The sequence below is a fragment of the Danio rerio genome, chromosome 7 (assembly GCF_052040795.2).
Source record: "Danio rerio strain M-AB ecotype USA chromosome 7, GRCz13ab, whole genome shotgun sequence".
Classification (NCBI taxonomy): domain Eukaryota; kingdom Metazoa; phylum Chordata; class Actinopteri; order Cypriniformes; family Danionidae; genus Danio; species Danio rerio.
The window spans coordinates 5,007,501-5,020,847 of NC_141027.1; the positions used below are offsets into that span (position 1 = coordinate 5,007,501).

Here is a 13,347-nt window from a genome sequence, read left to right on the forward strand (position 1 = left end):
CTAAATTTATAACTGGTGCAGTAAATCTGAATAAAAGTATAATGATATATTACAGTAAAAACAAAAACAACGCCATTAACGACACAATGGAGTGAATACACCAAGCTGCCACCTGCCTTTGACTTGACTGGCTCGCTGATGTCTTGTGTATAGGGTATATGGCGAGCTAGTGTGTTTCCCATACTGATAAACTTCCGGTGAGCTGTTATTGTGAACTTTTTTTTCATTTTATACGGTTCCTTTTACAGCATCAATGTTGTAATGTCATTAAAATACATTCAGTTAAACAAACTTTGGCATTTATTTAGTTGCTCAAGCGTAAAACGAAACAAAAAGCCGTTTACTCGCACGCGCCCGTCAGAATCGGCAGGCTAGCGCAGACGCTCCCACCGAATATACTAGGGTAAAATAAATGCTCATATTATAAACACATGGTGGGGGAAATGTAATTTAATGCAGTGCTTCTTGTACAATATGGAACCAACTTTATATCGGATATCACTCAGCTAGTGGAGATCGCTGATTTTTAAAGAAAACAGACCTTAAACGCGCCGGTTTTTGCATTGCCATTCAATTCGCCTGAAGCGCTTAACCCAGGTTACTGGCAAATTAAAAGTCCTATTAGCATGCTTCGGCATATTTCCCATTGTCCTCGATCAGTTGCGTGACAGTATTTACATGTTCAAAAATCAGATTCTTTTACAAAACAAACAAAAGCTTACATTAAATTCAAAACGATTATCTTTGTCAAAGATATTCACTCCAACCACTCCCCAATCACTCTCTCTCCTCTCAAATGGGATGGTGGGCCAAATCAAAGGTTAGAATGGGCCAACTTTGGCCCGTGGACCCTAGTTTGGGCATCTAAGCTCTAAAACATGCTGGGTTCTCAACAGTGTTGGGCATGTGATCAGTTAGCTTACTTCTCACAAATAGTAACTGAGTTAGTAACTGAATTACTCTGTTAGAATAGTAACTATTTACCAGGGAAAGTAACGATTGTGTTACTTAATATGAGAAAAAAATGTCTTACTAAATGTATGTTGAATAAAATGGACACTAAACTTAATACATTTGCATTATTATAAAATACTCTACACCAGTGTTTCTCAACATTTTCAGTGGGTCGCGGAGTGTGTGATCAAAAAAAAAAAACAAAAGTTAAATTTTTTACTTATTTTGCTTATGCCGGACTTTTATTTATTATTATGCGTGCACGACAACCCTACCGTTTAACATGTGAAATTTCATTTAATTATTGCAACAAATATGTCAAAGTGCAAGTACGACCACGAATATGTAAAGTATGAATGTATACATTGATGACAAAAAAAGTCTTAAAGCCTCAGTGTCATATGTGGTGAGGTGCTCTCCTAAGAGAGCATGAAACCTTCTAAATTAAAACAACATTTAGAAACCAGAAAACAAAACAGTTTATTATTAACAGTATTTGTTGTTTTTACTTTGTAATATTTCTACAATTTGATACATTTAGTTAAATGTCAGCAATAAAACAGTGTTTAATTGCAAGTCTTGGTGATTTTCTTATGATGTATCTGTCACTTCTTGTTTATGTTAACAAATAAATAAATTAAGTATAATTCCTCAAATAAATGCTCTACACTGTTCTATGCTATAATAATGTTGCTTATTAAAACCCATTGTTGGGTCAAATATGGACAAACCCAACATTTCAATAAAAGGTGCAGTATGTAGCCTAGTGGTTGAACAAGGTATTGCAGTTCATAATCAAAATTTTGGAGAGGGTTTTTTTCCCCACGAGGCCTCTTCTCTGATGATGACTATGCACAAGCAGGTTGCCAGATTGACACAAACATAAATCGCAATTTTACCTGAAGAAGATTGAGCTTTAAGGCCCGTGCACACGGAGATGTTTTTTGCCCGTGTTTTCCGTCGACGTTTAACACCTCGTAACTAAATAAAGGGCATCAATGTGATCGTGCACACCAATGTGCAAAACGCCAGGCGCAAAAGCATCATTTTTTAAAAAAACGCCTCACGCTCGTTTTTTTGTTTTGTTTTGACGTGCGGTGTCAAAACCTTCTCCACCAATCAGATCGGCACTTTTGTTCACGTGCACGGAGCTGCTGAAGTTACCGTAAACAGCACTTGGAGGCGCTCAAGCGCAAAACTGTCAATGCGAGCGCACATTGAAGAAGATGCCCAGAGGCGATATGAACGCTTAGCCGCTTATTGCTCTGTGAACACTAATCATTTCTTCATCGCTACAGCTGGAGCTGCTGCTTGAACCATTCATGCTTGTTCAAATCACCAGTAACTTTATAAACAAACGTGTGAACTTCCTCTCCTCCTCTTCTTCGGTGTTATAAGTGGATGTCAGAAGCTTAAAGTTGCGTAGCGCCATCTAACGTCAAAAGAGTGATTTTGCATACTCTTCTGCTTGACGCCAGTGAAAAGTGCTTGGGTTTAAACACTGAAAAACGTCTCGTAAAACGCTGCCGATAAACGCAAACTAAAAACGTCCCGGTGTGTAGAAGCCTTACACTGTGAACTGCTCAGCTGATGTTTACGTTTGTAGTTTTGATTTTTAATTTTAAACAACTTAAATTTGTTGCAAAAAAAAAAAAAAAACTCAAGTGGATTTTTATAACTGTAAATCTGTCTTATTTTGTAGACTGCTACGGTCGCATTTTCAGCCACAGCCACAAAATTAAATATTGATGGAAATTAAATGCACAGTTTATTTCCACTAAAGGCTGATCGAGGTCTCCGTCGAGTGACGAAGCCCGTCTTGCGCGTAGTCATGCATTTACACTCCTGCTTGCTGTTTGTGTTGCTCTGCAATAACACGTCTGAAACACTAGCTGGCAGTAGGCGTTTATGTTCCTCTGTGTCAAGCTTCTTCACTGGTGTTTTTTTTCTTCTGAATGCTACCTTACAAATAGCTAAAACTCGCTCATTCAGAGGCAGGAACCGGCGGACGTGCAACAACTTTAATCATAAGGTGAACACATAACTAAAGTTTTCATTAGAGCTCCAACACTCAGTACAAAGCTGACCAATCATAAAGCTTTGCGATACACGTTGCAGCGACAAGCGGTTACATTTTTTGAGAGGGGTGCGTCAGCATCAACAACAACTACGGCGAGTGGCATGTAACCATGCGTAGGCTGGGTCAGAGCACACATCTGTGCTTGACGCAGAAGTATAAATCAGCTTTAAAGGGTCACGAAACACCAAAACACATGTGTTTGAGCTGTTGACAGTCGTATATGTGTCCCACACTGCTAAAAACACTATTAGGACACCTATATTTCACTAAAAAGTGTAAATTGGTTGTTTTTGCGTTATTTCAAGCAAATTCGTACTTCCGGTTTGAAACGAGTTTTTGAAGCTGCGTCACGGTCATGACATAATAGCGTGTATTCCAGCGTGCAGACTGGACGTCTGTGCCAGAGTGAGTCTTATTACGTCTTACAGTGTGATGCATTAATGCATGAGTAAAGCTTGGTTCAAACCAATCAGCGCGCTCTATTGTGCAACTTCATTAATATTCATTACTGTCACAGTGTTTAGACGACAGAGACGCCACGTTGTGTTGGCAAAACAAGCGTGAAGTGTTGCTTTTATAGTTTGCTGCCGTTAAGTTTTGTTTTCATTTTCTCTCTGTGAGAGCGCAGCTGGAGTCACGTGTGGATTAACAGTGTACGCGACGCGCGACAACAATAACTTACGTGTCTAAGGAGGATTATTGTTTACCTGAGAGCTGTTCTCATCTGCAAACGCTGAGATCCGGATTCGCTTGTAGTCCTCTCTTGATAAAGAGTTGCTGGTGATTGTCCTGTCTCTACAGATTTGGTAAGTGAGCCACCAGTGCTCTTTGTTCATTCAGTTTATTCGTATCGAACCAAGTTAACTATTACACCGAGTGTAAACATGTTAGCACCACAACCAAACTTTAACCTCGTGTAGGATTTTCACCGCATTTAGTGACCGGAATAACATGCGCGGCTTTCTGACCGTTTCCAGGAAATGCAGAGTTTTTTTTCTCTCATTCGCCGTGCGGTATCAAACATTGCATGAAAAATACACGTTTAGAGCAGATCCTCGAATCAAATATCTCGTTTGTCGCGAGGGGCATGAATGAATTCCCTGAATGAAAGAGCCAAACTGCAGTTAAAGTCCACCATTTAATAATTTGGCAAATAATTTGACTACAGATGTCCATGTAACTTGGGTTAAACACCATCACTTTCTCCTGTGTGTGTGTGTGTGTGTGTGTGTGTGTGTGTGTGTGTGTGTGTATTTTGATTTTAAAACTCACGGGTGCCCAAATAGACACTCCCACACCCTCCCACTTTAGTTCCTCCGACACTCCCCCCTAAACAGAGCTGGACACGCCCACTTTTCTGACTTTTTCCAAAGTAGAGGTGTGAAAACACCCTGCTGAAACGAGGGGGTTTCGTGGCCCTTTAAGGCAACCCGGGATGATGATATCAAGTTGGGTGAACTGGCAGTGGGCTGGTTATAGAGACCAAAGCAAAGACAGACATTCTGACAGGGACGCACGTGTTCAAAGCAGAATAACAGTTCATATCAAATAATGTTCACTTAGGATGTTTCTGAAATAGCTGCGTATTAGTGTATTTTTATGCTTTAGAAGATTTAAAAATGTACACTCAGCACCTTTACATAAAAAAATTACACTAACACAACAGTTGAGTTTGACCCCAACACTGGGTCAACATGCCAGCATTTCAGAGTGTAACACTGAGAAGCCTGCGGTGTGTGAGAAACTGATGAATGCTCTTATTCATTACACTGATCACAAGACAATAATCATGTTATAAAGACATCTGATCAAATCAATGACGTGAACACAATGAAAAATATTACACTCATAAAGAAAGTTATGAATAAAGATAATATAAATATCTATATAAGAAATATAAGTAGGGCCAAACAGAATCGGCAAACATGTTTTGCTATGTCTGAGAATTTTTTTTAATAATAGTATACATTTTTTATAATAATAATAATAATAATAATAAAAATAATAATCATTATAACAACAATAATAATAATAATAATAACAATAACAATCATAATCATAATAATAATAATAATCATTATAACAATAATAATAATAATAATAATAATAATAACAACAACAATCATAATAATAATAATAATAATAATAATTATAATTATAATAATAATAATAATAAACCATCAAAAAAAAACAGTTGGAACAATATTGACAAGAACACTACAATATAACACCTATATAATCTCTTTCAGTAGATTTAATAATTAATAAAATAATTTTTGCCTAAGAGAAGCATGAGTAAATCTTAATATAAAATAATAATAATAATAATACAACATAATATAATTTCAAGAAAAAAAGGGGTGCGTGTGGGACAACTAGTATGCTCTGAACTTCCGAGAATCAACGCAGAATTGTTGGCAAAGATTTGTGATGTACTGATGTGTTTCTCTCACCCCTATAGAATAGCATTACTGCATTTCTGTCTGAAAGTAAAGAACACAATAAATCACAGCTCATCACAAGCCATTAAACACACACCTGTGAATGCTTTCACTCCTGAACTGATGATCACACGGGCTGAAAATGTGCTTGCGGTGTACATCTACAGCAGACCCAGTTTAACTCGTTTGTTTTACTGCGCTCCAGTTTTAATAGGCGCTGATAATTAAATCAGGTGGTGGATTTAAAGCAGTACTTTCTGTTTTTCAATGCTACTTATTTACAACTTAATTTGCATTTAAAAGAACTTCTGAGTTTAAAACTCAACTCTTTTTTTTTTGCATGAAATAATAGTTATTTGATAATATTAAAAAATGATCCTGATACAAATAAATAAAATATTATTATTATTCATATTAATATTAATAATAAAAATAAATAACAATAATAGATAATGATGATAATAATAATAATAATAAATAATAAATAACAATAATAATAAACAAAAACAAATATAATAATAAAAATAATAAATAATAATAATAATAATAATAATAATAATAATAATAAATAATAATAATAATGATAAATAACAATAATAAATAATAATACTATTAATACTACTACTACTACTACTACTAATAATAAAAAAATTCAACTCTTTTTTTGCATGAAATAATAGTTTTGATATTATTTAAAAATGATTTGGATACAAATAAATAACATAAAAGAATAATATTATTATTTATATTAACAATAATAATAATAATAAATAATAATAATAACAATAATAAACAATAATACTAATAATAATAGTAAAAAAATAATAGCAATAATAAATAATAATAATAACAATAATAAATAATTATACTAATAATAATAATAATAATAATAATAATAATAATAATAATAAAACGAGTACTTTTTGATGCATAAAGTGCATCCTTAATTTCCAGGCCGAGCATTTAATTTGGTGCATCCCATATCATATCATATATAACATCATCGTTTTTTATGCCATGGTAGCAACAACAGCTATTTTCATGGCAAAAACAATTAATTAAAAACAGAGATATAATTAAAGCCTCCAAACAAATAAATACATTAACATATGATAAAGATTCTGCACGTTTTTCCAGATAACACTTTGCTAAATGCCTCTTTGAGTAAGTTGATTTCATAAAAGAGCTTTCTGCAGTCATTAACCCTTGTGTACTGTTTAAATTGACCTGTATTATCATCACGTTTTGATTGCAAAGCCATGACAGCTTGTAATCATGCATTCTTGATAGTTGTTGGTTTCTCCGTGATGGGAGGAGGTTAAATGGGTCATTTTACTGCTGATCATTAGTTGGCAGCATTAACCCTTTAGATCAGCAGAAACATTTCTGGCTTTTATATGGTTCAGTGGAGTAAAACAGCATATTATTGTGTGTGTGTGTGTGTGCAGAAATACACATACTATGTTCACTATGTTCTGAGAGCTGAGGGGCTTATTTTGATTTTCTCAGACATATCAAGGTAGATATGCAAAGGTCTCTCTTACTCCCACACACATACACACACACTATACTTCATATAAAAACCAGAAACTAAACTTTTTTTTGCACTGTAACTGATGATCAACAGTAAAAAAAAAAATTACAAAATGTCCCTTTTTCCAAAAAGGGGAAACCAGCAACAATCAATAATGCATGATTATACACTCAACCGGGTTGGACCCCCTTTTGCCTTCGGAACTGCCTCAATCCTTCATGGGAGAGATTCAACAAGCTACTGGAAATATTCCTCAGAGATTTTGCTCCATATTGACATGATAGCATCACGCAGTTGCTGCAGATTTGTCGGCTGCACATCCATGATGGATCTCCCATTCCACCACATCACAAAGGTGCTCTATTGGATTGAGCTCTGGTGACTGTGGTGGCCATTTGATTACAGTGAACTCATTGTCATGTTCAAGACACCAGTCTGAGATGATTCACGCTTTATGACATGGTGTGTTATCCTGCTGGAAGTAGCCATCAGAAAATTGGGACACTGTGGTCATAAAGAGATGGACATGGTCAGCAACAATACTCAGGTAGGCTGTGGCGTTGACACGATGCTCAATTGGTACTAATGAGCCCAAAGTGTGCCAAGAAAGTATCTCCCACACCATTACACCACCACCACCAGCCTGAACCGCTGATACAAGGCAGGATGGATCCATGTTTTCATGTTATTGACGCCAAATTCTGACCCGAGCACCCGAATGTGGCAGCAGAAATGGAGACTCATCAGAGCAGGCAACGTTTCTCCAATCTTCTATTGTCCAGTTTTGCTGAGGCTGTGTGAATTGTAGCCTCAGTTTCCTGTTCTTAGCTGACAGGTGCGGCACCCGGTGTGGTCTTCTGCTGCTGTTGTCCATCCGCCTCAAGGTTGGACGTGTTGTGTGTTCAGAGATGCTCTTCTGCAGACCTCGGTTGTAACGAGTGCTTATTTGAGTTACTGTTGCATTTCAATCAGCTAGAACCAGTCTGGCCATTCTCCTCTGACCTCCAGCATCAACAAGACATGTGCGCACAAAGAACTGCCGCTCACTGGATATTTGCTCTTTTTCATTCTCTATAAACCCTAGAGATGGTTGTGCGTGAAAATCCCAGTAGCCCGTCTGGCACCAACAACCATGCCACGCTCAAAGTCACTTCAATCCCCTTTCTTCCCCATTCTGGTGTCCGGTTTGAACTGCAGCAGATCGTCTTGACCATGTCTACATGCATAAATGCATTGAGCTGCCGCCATGTGATTATCTGATTAGAGAATTGTGTTAACGAGCAGTTGGATAGGTGTACCTAATAAAGTGGCCAGTGAGTGTATATATTGTCATGGCTTTGCAACAAAAAAATGTGATTATAATGATTAAAATGTCAATAGGGCAAAAACAGCCACTGAAGTAACAGAGGGGGATTCAATTTGCCCAGAGTGTATTGCAGAGTTTTTGAACAGTCCCATCCAAAAGCATATTCCCAAAATAGGAGTCAACAGGTGTCAGCAACAATTATTCCATTTGCTGAAACAGAGGCCAAAACTAAGTCTCAAAGTCACCCCAGAGTGGATGAAAACAACCCAACAGCACACAAGAGTTAAAAGAGGGATGATTTGGCAAGATTAAATGCGTACCTGTGTTTGCGAGAGCTGCGTGAGTGTGAAGACTTGTATGAATAGCCCGAGTACTGCGACTCGTTATCCATGTCGGGGGCCAGTGGGCGGGGTTTGTGGCCCCCAGCTCCGCCCCTGGAGCGCTCTGTGACTCCGCCCAGCTGAGTCTTACGCTCTGAGAGGGATTTAGAGGACAGAGTCAGCGGCAACTTCAGCAGGTCCACCTTACTCCTGAGAGAATCTATCTTGGAGCCTGACGGACTGGAGAGCGCGGACCTGCAGGAGACACAAACAACACAGGTCAACACTGGAGACATCATTAGCTGTGTTTCCATACAAGGATGTGCATTAGATGCGAGTGAAACTGGAGTATTGCATAAATAATTTGCAAATAAAGCAGCATTTCCATCTAATGAGAAACAAGAGAATAAAATCATCAGTGACTGATGAACTGGAGCAGATCTCAGTCAGAGAAGTGGGAGTTTGATGCATTGGGATTTGCCCCTGTGGTGTTTTTCTTCTTTAATAAATGGGTTGCACCACAGAAGACGAAAATGAAGATTCAGGGTGCTTTCACACCTACACTTTTGTTTCGGAACGTATCTCGTTTGCCCAGTTAGCGCGGTTCGTTTGGCATATGTGAACAGGGCAATCAAGCTATGTTCCACGCCAAAGAAATCGCTCCGAGATCGCTTGAATGAGGTGGTCTCGGCTCGATTGAAACGAACCCTGGAGCGGTTCGATTGCAGTGAGAAAGCGATCCGATCCGAGCGCCGTTATATCACAGTGTTTTATGGATATGGCTTACGGCTATATGAAAAGAGAAAATTATAAGTAGGGTGGGAAGATTCGCGAGTCTCCGGATGCCCGCAAACGAGTGATGATCTCCCGGTAATCTCGCGTCTCCCTCTCGGTCCTCAAATAGGCATCATCGCGCACCCTTCTCACCCCTCCCAACCGCATCTCTCCTCAGACACGTCGCGCGCGCACACCCTGTCAATCACCACCAAACCACCACCTCTCCTGATAGCTTAAGCCTGATTTATACTTCTGCGTCAAGTGACCGTCGTGACCCAAGGCGCAGGCAACGCGCGTAGCTGTGCATTTATACTTCTGCGCGCTGTCTCTGTTGGTCTGCATTAACACTTCCGAAACGCTAGTTGGCAGTGAGGTGTAAATGTTCCTCTGTGTCGAGTTTCTTCGCTGCTTTTTTGCGTTTCCTGAATACTTCCGGGATGTACAAGTGGCTCAAACTCGCTCATTTTGAGGCAGGAACCGGCGGACGTGCAACAACTTTAAACATGAGGTAAACACAAAACAAAACTTTCCATCTGGAGCTCCTTCACGGGACTCCACACTTGTAAACAATCGCTCGCGCCATTCTCGCGGCTCTCGGTCCAGCCCCGACTCGTCAACGCTACCAAGCCGACCAATCACAGAGCTTGCTCTACGCGTTGTTGCGACGTGTAGTTACAATTTTTAAGAGGTGCACGTCAGTGACGGCGACGGCCACGGCGAAGGGCTATGCGTCAGCGCCGTAGTATACGCTGGTGTTTGACGCAGAAGTATAAATCAGCCTTTAGCGGGACGCTGCAAAATAATCCCTGACTAATGCGAGGAGAGTTTACTCACACGTGACTTGTTTTAGCTCTTTTGGTCCGATTAGAAACTTTGCAGTGTGAAAGCGAACCGCTCCAAGAGCAAAGAGCAACAATGTAACAATTGTAATCTCTGTTTCAGAACAACTGAATCGATTCACAGGTGTGAAAGCACCCTAAATGCAATGAATGCGGTGGCATTTGGAGGCATGAGATACTTTTTGGGAGCGCAGACTGATGCTCAAGACAGTTCTGGAGGGAATAATAATAGAAGAATATTAATACTGAAGCACTGCGATGACGGACTGTCAACTGAGGCCTTTTGCAATCAAAAAAACAACATTTCAGATCTGCAACAATGGAAAGCTGAGAACTCCATTAAAAAAATATGAAGTGACAAAATATGAAGTTCTGAGTGCCATTGCAGTCTTACCTACTGTAACATGTTAGTCATTTACGATATGCCGATACAAAAAAAAAACCCCAAAAAATTGCAATACAATACGATTTTGCATTTTTTAGTACCGGAAGAAGAGCAGAATCTACCCTGTGCACCGTAGTTGTTTACAAGGCCGTCTAAGGCCCTGTTTACAGTAATGCATTTTAGTTTGAAAACACATAAGTTTTGCTATGGTTACGTCATCCGTCCACAGTATGCCGGAGTATGAGTGCCGAAAATGCAGCATTTTGGAAACGCTGGAGAGGCCGTTTTCATTCTGAAACGCTGCTGCTCCATCTCAGTGTGGATGGGGAAAAACGGAGACATCTGAAAACGGAGGCGGGATGCTGAGATTCGCTACCTGATTGGGGCTTTTGTGTCATTGTGTATCCTTCCCTTATTCATCAAGCCCCTATCACATGACTATAACACATGGCTTCGCTACCGGAAAACAGCAGACCAGCCTCCACTGTAAACAACAACATGGGCACAGAAATAGGAGCGTTGTTTGCACTATTGTCTGTTTTAGGCGCCATTGTGCAGTTATTCATGTTACGTTTAGTAAAAACTCGACCTCGTCGTCTGTCCACAAAATACCTCTCTTGCTTTATTTGCCATCGCGTTCATTGTTTAACCGGCGTTTGTTGACTAACAATAACCAAATGCCGAGCGAGACACATGCTTTCTGTTTATACTAGAACGGGCATGCCCAGAGTGCACGAATGGTCACGAGATATACGTTTTTGGTGGAGTAGTGTGGACGGAGATATGTTCAGAAACGCTAGGTAAAACGCTAGAGTGAACGCAGATCATTTGTGATCTAAAACGCCATTTAAAAACTAAAACGCACTAGTGTAAACGGGGCCTTAAGCACGAGCGGTTTCACTTTTTTTGCTAGCAGGCGTTTGTAGCTCCACCTCTTTGCCCTTGTTTGGTATCCCTCCGATGATGCGCAAACAAAATGGCGACGATTAGCCATGCCTACTGGTCATAGATATATACATTAGATGTCGCCTACCCTGTTGTTGTCTATTAGAAGGAATGCGTCAATAAAGCCGCCATTTTAGTACAAGGTAGCGCTCCTTTGAAATTAATACGGGACCAAGCTGCAGTGGAGGACTGGCCATCCAGAGCCAGAGATATACAAATATATCTATGATCAGGAGTTTTCCCGGAGGTCAGTATGCAAATTTTTTTTTTTAATTACGAAACTTATATATTTACCTCACTTTTCTATATTGATGGATGAGTGATCGCACAGGCGTTCCTGACAAAAAGCTTGTGTTTGTGTGTATAGAGATGTACTATCCACCCTCCCTGTTAAATTTGGTCTAATCATGTCCTGAAACACAGCTCCTCTCCTGCTTTCACTTCTCATACTGACGGAGAGAGCGATTCGTTTGAGAATGAATCCCCTGAACGACTCTTTCACTAACGTTAGCCGACAATAATACAAGTTTCTGGCAGCGCAGCATCTCATTGTCATATATCTTTTGCATTGTTTGCTGATTTTATTCAACAAAACTAGCATAAGCCCAGTGTTTAGTGCGAGTTGGAGCTACTTTGCCTCATGGTGAATGCAGTAAGTGTCTGTATTATCATCAAGAACGTTACCTGATTAGCACAAAAGTTTTTTAACATACAAAAACGTAAAAAACTAAATCTTACCTATGAAATGTTCTGCCTTTGTGTTTTGTTTTCTTTGTTTGCTCATTACTACACCCGTAGACAGCGCTAAAGTCCTGCATCTTTACACAGTAACTGTCTTGACTAGTGCAGTTCAATGACACTTGTCCTGAGAGCACTGTACAAATATGGCGGCGCTATTGACGCATGCTCAGGGTCATTATGGGACATCTAGTGTATATATATATATATGCCCACTGGTAGCTTCTTTTGGATTCTTCAGAAACCTATGGGTGACATCACAAATACTACGTCCATATCTTTTACAGTCTATGGTGGTACCACTCAGTGGAAAAGGGTCATAATTAATGAAATCTTTTCAATTAGAGCTATTCAAATCCTATTCATAGCGCTATACACATCGCATTGTCAAATTTTTCCAATATCGTGCAGCACTAGTTCATACTTTGCCTAATACCATACGGCATTTTATATATTTCCTAGGCATTCTATAAGATACAATATTTCACACATTGCTGGTAACTAGAGATGCACCGATTAACCGATTTCACTATTAACTGTGCTTTAATTCGTCACGGTTAATTAATCGTGAAGACTTTTCAACACCGTGTTTCTGCATGGAGCAAAACTGCTACAACTTAAAGTGATGCCAACTGAGTGCTAGTTTGAAGTTCTGAACTTATACTCCATGCACACTGAATTAACTATGGCTGAGGCTATTAACTAAGGGCCAGTCGCATCTTGCGTCTTTCGCGCGCAGGTTTGTTATTTCCAATGGAGAAGCGTGGCTTGCATATATGGAGCGACAGACTCGTGCTTTCCAGACACACCTACTAGTTGAAAAAGTGCTGTGAGCACCCTACACTGGGAAAAAAAATACAAAATAAAGAATACAAAACAATTTTGTTTTATAGTTGGTTCAGCAGACTTTGAATACATTTCTTCACTGTAAAAGGGAAAGTTTTTTGTATTATGTAACTTAGATTTACACTAGATAAATACTACTTATTTATTTATTCATTAATTTTTGTATTTTATTTGTTTATTTT

General features: G+C 39.1%; 1 protein-coding gene across 22 annotated transcripts in view; it reads right to left on the reverse strand.

Moving 5' to 3' along the window:
• vangl2 (VANGL planar cell polarity protein 2) overlaps positions 1–13,347 on the reverse strand; it is a 52,959-nt gene that overhangs the window by 19,899 nt on the left and 19,713 nt on the right. For 17 of the 22 annotated variants that reach the window (XR_015494553.1, XR_015494552.1, XR_015494546.1 and 14 more), the window contains 1 exon segment: positions 8,636–8,890. Coding sequence is in view for 8 of the 22 variants with exons in the window: in XM_087258709.1 (XP_087114835.1) it covers positions 8,636–8,706 (71 nt within the window). In the remaining 14 variants the exon portion in view is untranslated. 22 annotated transcript variants of the gene reach the window in all.